General features: G+C 22.7%; 1 protein-coding gene across 3 annotated transcripts in view; it reads right to left on the bottom strand.

The window, feature by feature from the left end:
• LOC129610721 (23 kDa integral membrane protein-like) overlaps nucleotides 1–13,245 on the bottom strand; it is a 98,845-nt gene extending 85,600 nt beyond the window's left edge. For 2 of the 3 annotated variants that reach the window (XM_055523388.1, XM_055523390.1), the window contains exons 1-2: nucleotides 13,126–13,245; nucleotides 12,162–12,358 (exon numbers count right to left, since the gene is read on the bottom strand). In XM_055523388.1, coding sequence (XP_055379363.1) covers nucleotides 12,162–12,221 — 60 coding nt within the window. In that variant the 5' untranslated portion in view covers nucleotides 12,222–12,358; nucleotides 13,126–13,245. Of the gene's footprint in view, nucleotides 1–12,161; nucleotides 12,359–13,095 lie in introns of all 3 variants that reach the window. The other variant, XM_055523389.1, reaches the window with a different exon arrangement.
• Nucleotides 13,246–17,010: the final 3,765 nt, after the last annotated feature.

The following is a 17,010-nucleotide window of genomic DNA, read 5'->3' as shown; positions in this document are numbered from 1 at the left end:
GACTCCAGAAAATGAACCCATTGAAAATAACGACAAATTTTTATATTTTTATATTATTCTTCATGTTTTTTAAAAATTTTTCTATGTTCTTTTTCAATCAAAATATTTTTTTCGCTTAAAATTTTATTTTTACTATGCCTCTTTTATCTGGCACTTTACATTCATTATTTTACCCTTTTTCCTAAAGTTTATACACACAACTCTTAAACGTTCATTTTCTAATTTTTTTTTTTTTGAAAGCTGTAAAGATACATTTATATTTCATTATATAAAACTCATATGCAAGCAAGTATGCTCCATACCAAAACTAATTCCCACTCCTAAATTAAAACAGAAATATATGAAAAAATGTTTAACAATAACAAGTTAAAATTGTTATAAAATAACAGTAAACTATCAAAGTCATAAAAAAAATGTAAAAAAAAACTATAAATTAAACTCCCGTCTCCGATTTCATATGCTCTCTGTTTTTAAACGAAGTGAAAATTTAAAATAAAATTAAAAATGTGAAAAAAACCTCAAATATTTAAAAAAAAAAAATGTTTACTATATACTTAATAATTTATTAAGTTTTTGGAGAGATATTTTATTATAGTATAGACCAAGAGATAGAAACACATTTCAGTTAAAAAAAAATTATTTTTTTATTTTTCCAAAATTTTATCTCATCATCATATTTTTACATTCACAATAACGAGGGCCCGGTTAAATTTGGCCATTGAATATCTACGGTTTATTTTTTCATCCAAACTTTTGGTCAATTCTACAAATCAGTTTTTTTGTTTGTACAACTTGATGCTAAGTTAAAGTCATGACATTTTTTGAATATATATATTCTTAATTAATAAACTGAACACTGACATATGCGGCACTCTTAAAACTTAATAACCAGTGAAAGGGATTCACTGGTTGAAAAGGGGTGTATAATAAACTGGCCTTTATGTTTTATAATTTTTTATTTAAATGTTTAACAACTTTATTCTCGGAAGATATAAATAATTAAGATGTATAAAAAACGTTAGCTTAAATCAAACAGGTTTCCAAAACGAAAATACTTTTGAATTTTAAAAAATTTTGAGAATAAATATGAACTAAAAAAAACAGATTTTCAACGGAAATTCGATTTAAGATGATTTGACACATGTGAAATGCAATTTTTTGAAAAATATACGAAAACTCTTGATCTATTAATCTTTTAAAATTTTTAAAAACAAAACGAACATTTTAATATGCACATTTACCTACATAAAATGATGTTAAAAAATATTAAAACACAACATTAATAAATAAGTTTTAATTTTTATCTTCTTATCGTTTCTTCTGCCAACTGACTACAGTTTTCCTCCCAAAAACTATCTCAAATCAAAATGTAAAAATAAATTATGATTATTTTGATTTAAGTCCCTTTTTCTATTTTTTCACATATTATGTAAGTACATTTTAAAATTCACACTAAAAATTCTAATCGTGAAAGAGTATGGATAGTGACTCCCAGCAACTAGTTTGATTCTTATACTTGAGTAAATGCAAAAAAAAATAATGTATGTAAGTATGTACTTTCATATATCAAAATAATATGAACGGTAAAAACAAATAAATAAGTAGGTAGGTACTTGCAAACAAAAATATTAAAGTTTCATTTCACACAAGACAAATACTTAAAATGGTGTTACAATTTATGTAAAATATTTGTACATGTATTTGATAAATGTATTTTACATTATCCTTTTATATACATTTATTATAGAATCCTTACAATTGAATATAAAAATTATGGTAATAAAAAGAAATAATTACCTACTTAAAAAAGACAAAACACAAATAAACTTAGTTATTTCTAAAATGAAACAAAAAAAAAGTGTCCTTAAAAACTTAGTCAACCTTTAAATTTTAACCAAGTATGTAACTGTGTTATGTATGTACTTAAATAAATTAAAAACAAAAAAGGACAAATATTTTGTATATTTATACATAAATCTGTACACATTTATATATATATTTATATATGTGTATATGTATGTATAATGCATAATTATTTATTTACTTATAATTGTTATTTTTAATTTCGTTTAGGGATTTACATTAAAATCTCTTTATGAGGGGAAAAAAAAAGTCAAAGATTTTTTAGTACCCTATTACTTTACAGAAGTACATACGCATACAATATTATGTAACATTATATAGACATAACCACGTGTGTTTGTGCACAGTTTCTTGTTTTTTTCCTTTCTTTTCTTTTTTTATTTTAACAGCGATCCATTTTTACCCTTGTACTCGTTTAATGGAGTCCTTCAATTATTGCTTTTAAATAACAATCCTTCCAAGTGTACTTATATATATATATATATATATATATATATCTATATATATTTATGTAAATAAATACTTTTGTACACACATATATAATGCTCTTTTGATATAGTTGTATAAAATAAAATTTTTATCAAGTCAGCAAAAATAGTTAATATTATGGTAGGTACCTACATGTTTTATAATTATTGTATTTTGCTCCTTTTTTTTTATTGAGTTTAGTTTCTCTTCCTATTTTGCTTTTTAAAAGTTTTATATGTTATTTATGCTAAATAAATGATTATGTATATAAAAAAAAATTAAAAAAAAAATCTTAACTATGATTTGTTTCTGTTAACTATGGGAATTTAATTATTAAATTATTTGAATTTTTTTCATTTATTTTTTTTGATTATTTAATATATTTAAAGTAGGTACACTCCGAAATATTTGCGTTTTAAATGAATTTTTAAGTTGTGCAATATTGTAGTTGGATGATTTTTTAAAAATTTTATTGCTATTGGAGTAATAAAGATTTTCTCTAAATATTTGATCTTTGATTCGTCCATAATAAGAACGTCTGCAAAGTGTATGAAATTTTTTTCAATAATAAGAGGTACTAAACAAACGAAATGTTACTGTTGCAATAAATACTAATTGTATATTTGGATCCAATACAGTATGTAAATACACAATTCTTCAACTCAAAGTGAGTGGTTTTAAAAAAATTTGTATATGGAAAACATTGGAATTACATGAATTTTTTTTAATAAAACAAATGCATTTTATCTTCAAATCTACATTTCTGTTAAAAGTTTTACTAATTACTTATGATATTTAAAGGAATTTTGAAAACCTTTGCTCTACATGAAACTTTCGTATTTTTAACAATTAAAATTAGTAAAAGCTATTAAATAAGAAGGAAAATTTCTAAAAATTTTGTAGAATCTTGTAAAGTTCTCGTATTTATCACAAACTTGATATCAAAATTATTACATTTTCTTTAAATAAAAATTTTATTTTTAAACATTTTGTTGGAAAAAATAATATATGCGTACATAAGAATGTGCTAATAATTTTCATTCATCAAAACAACAAATAAAAAAAAATAAAAGATAAATTTGCTGTCTCTTTCTTGTCTGTGGCTTATTGTAAGTTGTGACAATAATTATTTCATTTTTACATTTATTTTTTATTACTTATGTATTTTCATTTTATTATACACTTTATACATTTGTATGTATATGTTTAGTATATATGTATGAAAGTATTTCCTCATGTTTTCTTGTTGCTGACTTTTTATATTTTTATTTGATTCTTTTTAATTTAACCGAATAATAGGGAACTTTGGGAACTTTTAATCTTTAACAAAACACAAAACAACTATTAAAATGTTGATCTCATTCCAGCAAACCCATACATTATAATAATATATAACTACCTTTTTTTAATATTATTTGATATAGAGACATACATATATCTTATTAAATAGTTAATATATAGTTGTGGTGGTAGTTCAAAATTATACTAACATTCCGGATATAAATAATACAAATATACTTTATGTATACGTATGTATAGAAGTTAGTTATTTGTAAGGGTACCCAACATTCATAAAAATTAACGCTTTAACTTTGAAATGAAATAAATCTTCCCTTTTTTTTGAAAAAAAAATCCATTTCTCTCCAGTCTACTATACTTATGTATGTTATGCTCATACATCTTACCAAGTAACGTTTTAAATATAAAAAGTTAAAAAGAAAAAAACTGTTAAAATATGAAAGCGAATATAAAAAAATAGTTAATAATGTAAATAAAAAATTAGATTGAAGAACATACATTGATACGAACTAAATTAAGTTTGTTATACATACATACATATGCATATGTACGTGTTATCACACTTTCATACGATAAAATTATGATCGTTCTTCAAGAATATTAAAGAAAAAACCTAAAAATTCTTCATAAGTACCACATAAAAGAGGTACTAAGCTGGTATAACTTCCAACTATAAATCTCATTAAAAGCAAAATATGATGTCATACTTGAAATATAACACATTTTAAGCATTCATTATCAAAGAACATTCAATAACAGTTGGGATTATTTTTCCTTAGAGTATTAGATATATAATTAAATATATTTATATTTACACACAATATGTTTAGATTATTAGAAAAAACCGAAAAGAATAAATAAAATTTTTTTGGCATTACATATTTGATTTAATAAAAATTTTAGATAGAAGCTACATACCTACTTAGGTCAAAATATGAAAAATAAAGATGCAATGGCACATCACAGTAAATGTACAAATTAACCACCAAAACCTCAATATATTTTAAACACTAAATGATAAAATTAAATCAGACAAGCTATAAGATAATTGAGTATAATGTACAGAATTTACATCACATAATTTTTGAAAAATATTATATCTTATATATTATAATAGGGCTCATACAGATACATGTAAGCGACATAATCGCAAACCTAAGATATAATACTTAATTTATATGTATAACATCTGCCTAAAATTCTTAAATCAAATTGAATGGTAGTGCATGATAAAATGTCATATCATACATGTAAATTAATGGGTAGATTAATCTGTAAATAGAAATAATCAAGGAAAAAGAACAATTTAAAAGGAAATATTATCAGTCAGTCAAAAGCAAAGGAACTACTATCGACATTGAATATGTACATACATATACATATGTTCATGTTTACAATATAAGTATGTGAATTCTTATACAAATATAAATGATTACTTACCAAAGAAATCAAGAATTTTGTAAATTTTATTATTATATTGTATGGTACCTACCTACTTATTTAGTAACAAAAAAAATAGGGGTTTTACTGGTGGTTTTATTAAACTAACACTATATAATATTTAATTTGTTAATCGAAATTTCACATTTAATGCTTAATAAAAACTATGTAAGTATATGTATGTATGAATTTGTATATATAATATACAGGCATACATAATGTATAAAAAGAAACGAACGATTATGTTACAAACGTGATGTATTTAAAAAATATACATGTATATACATATATATACATATATATATATATATAATTTCATTTTACGTACATAATAGCATGATCTTGAAAATGAAGAAATAAAACAAAAATACGCCAAAAACGAAACTAGTTTAACTTGACAAACACAAATTGTACTTAAATGAAAATAAAAAATAACAATACAATATTGGTAGAAAAAAAAAAGACGCAAACAATGACAGAACAAACTATATAAATCTATGCATACATATGTATGTACATATACATTTCATTCCTATTAAATAAAACTTTTCAAAGGAAAGAAAACAAACTCTACTCGACTATTTCCATATTTTGAATCTAACAAATCAGAAAAAAATATATAAGAAAATCATTAATAAAAAAAACTATATCGGTGGTACAACTCGCGGCGCGATATTTTCATTTTTTTCCTTCTTTTTAACATTTTTTTTTTATATTTTTATTTGAGATTTCAGGCATAGTCCAAGAAATTTATAAAAGTAGCTATTTACCAATGTCAAACATTTTCTTTCCCAGATTTAATAAAATTTAAGAGATTTATAAAAAAAATTTCGAACAAATTTGATTAGAAAATAAGTAGGTACAAGGTAAGTTTTTCATAAAAAACTAAATGGAAATCACGAGTGCTTAAATGAAATCAATAATCGTAAGAAAGTATGTATAAGTGATTTTAACTCTAATGGAGCTCAATTAAGTCAATAATTTTGATTGGAATCAAAAACTTAAATATGTATACAAAATTTTTCGACAAGTCACAAAGATTTGTCAAAATGATTTTTCTATACAAATCTATCCATCTAGTAAAGAATTAGAAAATATGTAATTCTTTTTAATGGATTGCATTGAGAAGACTTTGATCAAAGTTTAATTTTTACCACAATTTACATACATACTCGTATTATATAATATGCGTGAGCACATGCAGTATCGTAATTATTGTTTTGTAGATGTAAGAAGGTTACATTGGAAATTGTATGTGTGCAACTATATATTAAATTTGAGGCAATAAATTTATTTTTAAAGTAATAACTGCAATGTTATTACAATTCAAACTTAATTGTACTTTAAATAAGAATGGGAAACTGCATAAATTCTATAAAGATTAATCAATATTTATTGCATATTTTTATTGAATTTTGTTTTATACAAGCATTTCAAAACTTTATTGTATTCTCAATCTGACATTACTCCATTTAAATGTACCTAAAGCCATAATTTTTATTAAAAACTAAAAGTTTAAAAGTTGAATTGGTTTTAAAATAAAATTTGTTATGAAACTAAATGTAATAAAAATAATTTTTCTTTTCAAAATTTAACGATTATAGAAAATTATTATCGAAAAAAAAAATTTCTATTGATTTCCCTAACTATTATTCCAAATAAATTTTTTTTTTTATCAAAACAAAAAACAAAATGTTTTTGTTTGGTGGGTTTAACAACACAGGCACACAGAGTACTACCATAAAATACATACTATGGAATAAAAGAAAACAGGGCAACAAAGAATGAATAAAGAAATAAATGCAAAGTATAATAAACATAATAAGAATAAGTAAAAAAAAATAAAAAAGCTGAAAACTCTAACTTTCAATACTACGAAGTGAAAAACATTAGAATCGAAAATCTGAAATAGAGAGACGAAAAAGAAGTGATTTTTGCCTTTTTATTTTTATTATTTTAATTTTACAAAAATATAACATGACGTTATTCGATAAAAATTAAGTTTAACAATAGATAAATTGCTTCAAAAATTGTATAAGGTTTTACTTACTCGCTTATATATATATATACATAATATATGTATGTAATATTCAGTAAGCATAAGAAATTCAGTTAAGAACCATACAAAAATTATTGGCATTTATTCATACGTACATGTGTATATTATAGCATTTTTATACACAATATTTACAAAATATGTATACATATACATATATACATGTGTACTTCATATATGTATAATCACTAAATCTTATTTTTGATAAAATTTAATAAAGACGAAATATTAAATTGTCAAAAATATTGGTGTGAATATCAAATGTGTATAATAAAGAACAATGATTTTATAAAATAAAATTAAAAAAAAAATTAAATTATGAAAATAGTGCTAAAGAATGAATCAACTTTTCTTTTGTTACTTAAAATTCTTATCTTTAATTTTAAAATACATGTATGTCAATTTATACACTTTTCGATCTAACTTAATTTTCGCAGCTTATTGTTTGATTTCAATACAAGCCGAACCAATAAAAAAAAGGAATAACATTATATTGGTAAAAGATACTTGCTAAGTATAAAAATCAGTTAGCTATTTAATCAGTATAAAAGAAAATGGAAAAAATCGGCACTACAGGAAGGGCAAATTGCGGTAGCGACTGTATTCAATATGTGCGGCTATAACAAAAGCAATAATGTTCAACTTTTAATTTTTTTCATCGAGATGAGAAAAGTCAAGGAATCAAATTTGTATTTAAATATTTAGTAAATAACGATTTTGAGTTTTAGAATTTGGTTAAAGTTTAACACATAAACTGAATTATATTGTAAAATTATATAATAGAGAGACGATAGAATTATATGAAAGAAAATAATGAAAAACGAAAAGAAATGGCCAAAAAATTAAAAAAAAAATTTGTGCTTATTTAATCAAAGTTTTGTGTCTTCACACACACATTCAAATATTTTATTAATTTGCTTCCTCTTTGCTAATAAGAATAATTATTGTTTCTCAATAAATAAACAAATAAGAAGCTCTTTACAGTGAATACCATCTTTACTGAGGGCTAGTACAAAATTGAGCAAAGTATGTTATATCTAAATTCCTAAATACTGTTTTTATGATTTTTTCATTTAATTTTTTTATAAAAAATTTTTTAACATTATAATTCAACTTTGTCATTTTTTATACTTTGTATATACAAAAAAAAAAAAAGCATTATTTGGTTTAAATAAACACTAACATTTTACAATGAATTTTTTTTGCTGTGGTCAATAATTTTGATAAAATATTAAAGTTTGTATAGAGATACTTTGAGAAATAAATAAAAATAAAACTGCATCGTCAGGGACCACATGAGTTGATATATAAAAAACCATTTAAATTATGTATGGCTCTATAAATTTTAGCAACAAAAAATATTTGAAACAAGTTTTGATAAAAATGTTCTAAGTATATTGATGATGTGATTTTATATTAATTTTATTATGTTATACTTAGGTTACCTACCAAAATTTGAAATACTAAAAACAATGTATTTAACCGATTTGGAAAAAAAAATTTATATTATTCGTATATTATAATATACTTTTACTTGAAGTTTATCAAAAAATTTAACATAAAAATAGGTAGGTACGCATGATTTTCCAACACTCTATCTTTTAGTTTAAGCAGTTAAAATTTTGTAGTTGTACCTACATACCAAACAAAGTTCCTTGTTATCTTTAAAATATAAAATAAACAAAGCAAATTTATTTGTTTTGTAACTATAATGTTAAAAATATTTGCAATAGTAATTAAGGCAGTGTGAATTTTAATTGCAAAAGTTTTGTTTTGTTTTTTTTTCAATAAGTAATTACCGTATATTAAAATGTAGTTACAAATAAACAATAGCCGGTACTTATTTCGGTGCTACAAAAAAAACACAATAGTCGGTAGTTATTTATGTTTGACTTTAAGGTATATTTAAATTGAAATCAAATTTTAATTGCCCTTTTTCTTACTATTCAGAAATTTTATAATTAAATAAATACCTTTTTATCATTTTTTTTTAAATGTAAATAACTATGTGATAAAAATGAAAGTGTTTCTTTTTTCTGATTAATTTACTTATTATATTTATTTAATTTCGATTAAATATTTGCTCTGAAAATATTATTATTTAATTATAAAACTGTATAAATCTATAAAAATTATATTTGTGCAACTTTAATTCATTTAAATCAATAAGAAGGCATAAATATATGTAAGTATACGTATAGAAAATAATTAATTAGGATAAAATAAGAAAACAAATAAACCATTCAACCAAGTACACATATAAGTACTTAATTAAAACAAACTAATATAAAAATAATATTATTTATGCATTAATTTTATTTTAAATTCATTGTAATAAATTAAATTTCAAAATAAAAATTTGGGAAATGACCTTACTATTTTAATTTTAATTCATAAATTTATAAACAATATTCTTTGTTAAGGCATAATCAAGGCACATTTCAAAAGCCAGAAGTCCCTATGCTTTAATTTAAAAAATATTCATGTTAAAACTAATTGAAGATGATGTAATGTAAATATATAGGTATAAGTACTTGTGCATACTTAAAAATAAATTAGCGAAAATTAAAATTTAATTCATGCTTAGAATTTTGCAATTTTTCTATATAAAATTTTCTAATCACGTTTTATTGATTCACCTTAGCTTGGACATTACAATAAAATAACTCACAATCTCCATAAAATATGAAGGTAGGTATGTAGAGACTCATGTGACCGAAAACTGAATTTTTTTTTTTAATTAAAAGCTATTGTTTAAAAAATTATTATTATTTCAAGTTAAATAGATTAAATTCCTAATAATTTGTATTTTTAAAATTCTAATAAATAAGTTTCACAATTTTTTATGGTTAATATTAAGTATGTATGTGTTTTGTTTCATCACAGAATAAAAATAAATTTATCAATGACAAGTAATCTATTTCCGATCAATTTAATGATTCATAAGAATATTATACTTCAGAATTGATAGTATAAATAATTATTTTCCAAGAAAAGAAGCCTAAGTATATGAATGCTTCCTCTTAAATTAATATCAATACTGGTTATAAATTATTGATAAAATTGAAAGAATTAAATACTTAGGTTTGTTTAATTTTCAAACCATATTCGCCACTTGGAGAAGTATTAATTTTCGCTTTTAAAATTACAAAGAAAAAATCATTGTAAGTTTATGATTAACTGGTTAAATAAATTGCAAAATTGCTATATTTTTTTGCGGCACAATATATTGCATCTGATGAAACATTAGCAAAAAACGAAACCTCAAAATATTTGTTTTCATCATTATTGCTTTATAACAAGTAGGTTCTTACTTAAAAATGAATATATATATATATATATATATATATATGTATATATATATATATATATATATATGTATATATATATATATATATATATATATATATATACATATAGTTGTTGATATTTATGATATGAATTTATTGATATACAAGCAAAATGAACACAAAATTTCAATATTTAATCGTGTATAACTAATAAATTTAAATAATATTAATAAATTTACGCAGATATTATATGATTAGATAGAAGAATTTACCATATTTATTTATTTATTTTAACAAAAAAGAGAACAGACAAAGTTTGTGGGTATTTACAATATTTTAATGAAAGGGGAAAAACATGATCGTGACAAACAACTCAATTATAATAATTTAAAAATTTAAACCGTAAACCAATTTATATGTATATATATATAAGTGTGTAAATAAGCATTCATTTGTGTAGGTAGACAAGCACACAATGTCTAGTATTCATTTAAACTTTATATGATCTCATTATTTTGGCTTACTCATTTATTTTCTGTCTTTATTTACTCAAATTTTTTTGATTAGCATATTATTTGCTTATTTTCGAAATTAAACTTTAAATTATAACACAAAAAAGTTATCGGTTGAAACTTATATACATACGTACATATGTAAATTTGTAAATAAAAAATAATTCCATTAAAAACACAGAAAGAGAAAAGAAAAAAAAATATCATTAAATTCCATAAGGCTTTTGAACTTATCAGTTTTCTTAAAAAATCACTATTTAAAATTCCGAGGAAAACACAAAAAAATTACAAAAACGACATCGAGTTTAAATGTAATCTAAATGTTTGAACCTTCGGAGTAATTACAGTAAAATAATTATTAAAATTTGATAAATACTTAATGATTATTTATAAATTCGCTTGGTATACCCATTATACAAAACTTATACAGCTATTCAAATATATTTTCAATAAACTCTGTAATATTGCTCCCTCATTAACTTCACAAATCAAATAAATTACAAATACAAATAAAAACTATGAACGCAAAAAGTACAAGCAAAACTAAAAGACAAACATAATTATGTAGTGCATTATGTAGACTCTGCAGTCTATATAACTTGCAATGAAAGCACAATTAACTGAATGATTAACAAGAAGCCCTCTAGAACAATCTGTCAATATATTTTTCAACAAAATTCGATTATTTAAATTGTAATTTTTAAAAATTTAGTAAACAGCGGGAATTATAGGCATAATTTCATAATTACTTAAATAGAATTTCTTCCAGATTGTAAAAAATTAGCTATTTAACTTACAATATTCGTGGGAGCGTTTTCAATATTTCTTTAATATACCTACATAGTGGCTCACAGATATGTCAGAAATATCATAAGATCACATGATTAAAATTGAAAAACAAAAACTATAATTGTTAAAGGTAAATAGATATGCATAGATATCCATTCATATATGAATGTGTGTACATATATATATATATATAAATACACATACATTTACGTACATAGGTACAAATAGTATAAGTATGTATAGGCAGGTAGGTAGTACATTATATTTATAGATTTATTTTTATACATTATATTTATAGATTTTGTATGTTATGTACACATATATTATATATAATACAGTATTTTTAGTTACAAACACCAAAAAAAAATAATAAAGAAAACCAAAAAATCTATTAAAAAAAAACCCAAAATAAAATTAAATAAAAAATAATTAAATTGAACTTACCGCGCATAATAAATTGAAGAGGAATAATATATATTTAACCATAGACATTCCACAACCCATTTTGATTGATTTTTCTTATTTATTCTTTTACTTTTTATTTAATATTATAAAAATTAGTTTTATATAAGGGTTATTATTATTTGTTTTCTTTTTTAGAATCAAATCTTATCTTTTTTCTTGAATGCAGAACTCGATGCCTACAAAAATTTTAAATTCAAATTTAATGAAAATCAATAAGAAATTGAAAAAATTGGAAAAATTTTGAATTTGTATCTCTTATTCTAAAATAATCTAGTACTAAGAATGTACATGTGCATGTATTGAAATTATATAAAAAGCTTGCGATCATTACTGAACTGAACAAAAAAATAACCAGATAATCTTGCTAAGCATTCCAATAATATTGTAAATGCGCAAAATCTGATGATTAATCCAAATCAATTATTAGTAAAATAAATTAAAAATAAGCTTTTTCTTTTATTCAGTTAGTAATAAGCGCAAAAATTTTATTATTTTATCCATGAGTTATTAAAAATTGTTCAAATTAATTTTCATATTAGGGAAAAGAACGAAATCCACTAATCACAGTAGTAGTGATTGATGTATGTATGTTTGTACAGTTGTTTTTTTTTTTCAATAGTTTATTTAGTTTTTATTTGGAAAAAATTATTTAATTCACTTTAAATTAAATTTTAATTAAAATAAAACATATCAAAATAAATATATGTATATGTATGTAGATATTATTATTAGGCACTTTATTATTTTCTAAAATAAAATAAAAATGACGATCTTCTCAATTTTTTTTTTTCTTTTCTTTTTTTTTCAGTGTTTTCGTGTATGTTAAAATAAATCTTGTTTTTTTTCTTTACAGCCACATACACACTTATAAAAATAAATTGACAAAAACAATAAAATATTCAAAAAAAAAAACCTATCAAAAGTCGAAAACAAAAAATCCAACCTTGTGTCAAACACGTTTATTTTTTATACTTCAAAATCGAAAAAATTTTTAAAATTTAAAAATTTATTTACGTTCAACCACTCGGACGGTTACTTCTATACTAAAATATTTTTAATTCAAAAACTTTCTTTTTAGATATTTTTCCAAGTTTATTTTTGCTTTGCAGCCAACTATTCACCATGATGAACAGCATGTTTTCGATGACGAAAACAAAGTGGTGAATTTTGTATATTTGAGAAAAACCGACAATCGACAGAAAAATATATGAATATATTACATATCTATATACATATTAATATTTCATATTTATTCATATATGACTTGATATGTTTGTTTGTATATAGAATCTGTTCATTTTGTTGTGAAAATAATAAAAAGAAGAAAAAGAATACAAAACAAGCAATAAAAAAATACACGTACTCTACTCGTACTATGAACAGAAATGTATAGATGTGTTATTCTCATAAACAGTTCTTATTCTTATAAATAATGTGAATTTAAAAGTGCATATTATTTAAATAACTCTATATTATGCACATACTTATTTACAAATGCTTATACATATATAAAGAAAAGAAACAAGCAGAAGTCGAATATGCAAATTTCAAACATGTATTACTAAAATATTAGCAGCTTGTGCTACATTCTGCACGACTAAAGGTAAAACACAATAGACTAGAGTAACATACGCACAAAAAAAAAACGCTACCTTACATATTGCTCTTGTATCTTTGTTGTTTAGTCTTTGATAGGTGTCAAAGTCAAAAATACGTTAACGTTTTTTGTGTACTGACAAATGATATAACGTGAACAGAGATGATTTTAAAAAGGAAAAGAGAAAACTTTAATAAATTTGGACAATATTTTTGAAAAGTTATGCGAAAATAAAAATATTTTATCAAAGCGATATAACAAACAATAATTGATGAACATTTATCGAATTCTTATTGGAATGCTACATACATATGAACACGTACGCACATATGTATGCGTCTATATGCGTAAGTTACACAAAAAAAATTACTTTATGAAATTTTGGTTTTGGAATCCAAGTCATGTGAATGTGCACTATGTGGTTTAATTATTATTGTAAATATATGTGTACGTATACATATTGTATAAATATTCCAGAGATAACATGTTTCTATATTTTATTTTAACTTATCCATGTAATTTGATTTTCGCATTCAAAAATACAATATCAACACATTAATTGGCTGAAAAGTAAAAACATAAAGTGCTTGTCCTGGTAAATACTGTACAACATCGTAGTATTAAATTTGAGTGGTGAAAAGCTTTAAATTTAAGTTTTAGTAAAAAAAAAATAAGAGTAAAATTTTTTTATTAATTTAAAGAAACTTCCCATGAACAAAAATGTTCGTAACTTTATATTTACTTTTAAGTAGTTTTCAAAAACTCTTTACAAAATATTGCAATTTTTGTTAATTTCGAAAATATAGCTTACAAGTATTCATTGCCCTGAATTTACAGAGCACGGTTACCTCTTTGTTTTAGGAATGTAAAAAACCAAAGCTGCTTTGTTTTATTTTGAATTCATATGCCCCAACGAATTCCTAGCTCTCCACAAAATATTCGCGCGAATTTTCACCGCATTTCCCTAACAAAAGAAGAGCGAATTAGTATAGAGCTAAGAGCGAACTTTTTAAGAGATTGGAAAAGTTAATAAATTAATATTGATTTCTTTTCTACCTGGAACACGTTTCTTCGCATTCATATTAAACATATGTACATATATTGCAAAAAGATTATGAATTAAACTTACATACATAATACATACATTCTGTAGTTTCATACTTATATGAACTAAATGTCATAAAAATTATTGTCAATATAAGTGACAATATTGAAATACACTAAAACGTAGGTACATAATTGAAACATTTTTTGATTGATTTACAAATGGTTTCACTTATAGCTAATAAATTCATAAATATTTTCTTTTAATGTAAACTTGCTTTGGAAAATTATGTACATTACATATTTTTACGTTTTATATTAAAACTTTTGTTTTCACATATTATGTATGTATGTATGTAAGTAGGCGTTAGGCAATATAACAAAATAGTCAATTACTTTTGTTTTCACAAAACTGATCGTTCATTTATTTGCATGTAACTAATGCACCTGAAGATCTACTGTACGGGTTAACATATTATGTATGTACGAAAATATAGCGTGACTTCCAAAACGCAGCATAAAATGTTCTAATACAGTTTAAATAGCGTCTAAACAGTTTTACAGCAAAGTTTTGAAACCGCTCATATAAAAAGCATTCTCAATTTTTGTACTACACGGTCTGCTTTTGTTTTACTTTTTAACTGCGTACCTATTCGATAAATTTTGGAAAAGGGTACAATGTCAAGAGACTTTAATATTATTTCAAACTAATCATATTATTTTAAATAAGAAGTTTTGTTAGCAGTCCGTTTTCGATGTAGAACATCAGAATAAAAATAAACGACATATTAAAAAAAATCGAAATGTAAATTAACATAATACATATTATTACTACTATGAATGCACACCCAGGTATTCGGGAAAATAATATAAGTAGGTATGTACGGAAAACAACTCCAAAAGCAATTTCACATGATTTTTTAACTAATTTTCGTGTATATTGGCATATTAGACACAATATTATACAGTATTGTTGACTCCTATTGTTTTCAATTCAATCTTATAAACAAGAAGTTTGGACACGAAGATAAAAAGGTGTTAAATTAGAGTCGCGCAATAATTATTGGGCATGTACATTGAAACTTATATATGTATGTGTGTACATGCATACATAAAAACATTAAGTATTTTATACATATGCACATACATATATACGTGTTCAGTATAATAAAAGCTCTAGTGGTAGCTTTGATTTTAAAAAAAATTCGTTATTGCAAATATTCTGCCAACATTTTTTACGATTTGCAAACAAACCATCGAAGATAATTAAGTTTGTATTTTGTATGTGTATAAATGCATTATAAAACATACATACATACTTACATATAGTCATTAGTAGAAATTAAAAGAACTTAAAAATTAAGAAAATTTAAATTCAATAAGATTTTATTTTTGTTGAAACCGAAATTCAATAAGATTTTATTTTTGTTGAACCGAAGAAATTTGCATTAAGTTAAAATTATTAGTGTAATAAGCACATTACTTATCAATTTCACAACTATGATGTTGCATTAGTAAATTCATAATAAAAAAATGCCTTAGACACTCAGAGAATATCAAGAAAACATCCGCCTATTCACTTCATAACTGCAAAACTTAATAAGTATGTACATATATATGTCATATAATATCATATAATATTATTTTGTGATTACATACATATAAAAATATAAATGGTGTTGAATTTTTCTGTAACGTTATTATTTTGAGAGTAAACATGCGTATGTATATGAATTTAGTTTAAAAAGGGTAAAAATTATGTATGTATTTATGTATATAAATTGTTTTTGTGAAAATATGTATGTATACATGTATGTTTATATGTAAACAAGTTTGAAAAATAACGTGTTTTTAGATTGTAGTAATAACATGATGTCATCACCGCTATGTTGAAAATAAAATTTTTAAAATGAAAGTTAAGAAAATGAAAATAATAATTTGGAACTGTAGTCATACCTTCATACTTATGTATATATTTATGTAAATGTTTTTAAATAACCACGTACCGTAAATAATTACATACTTATTTACTTACGTAAATATAAAATTATCGAATCTATTAAAAGATTTTTCTAAATTAATTTAATATCTGAAATTTAATGTTTGAATTTTTCTCAACATTGAATTTTTTAGCTACAGTAGCTTTCAAATTCAGCACAAATTTATCAATAATTTTATTTAAATTAA

This window comes from Condylostylus longicornis, unplaced genomic scaffold (genome assembly GCF_029603195.1).
Source record: "Condylostylus longicornis isolate FDR11 unplaced genomic scaffold, ASM2960319v2 ptg000048l, whole genome shotgun sequence".
NCBI classification, from domain to species: domain Eukaryota; kingdom Metazoa; phylum Arthropoda; class Insecta; order Diptera; family Dolichopodidae; genus Condylostylus; species Condylostylus longicornis.
Note: the sequence above shows the minus strand (reverse complement) of the source record. Positions and strands in the feature narration are given on the sequence as shown.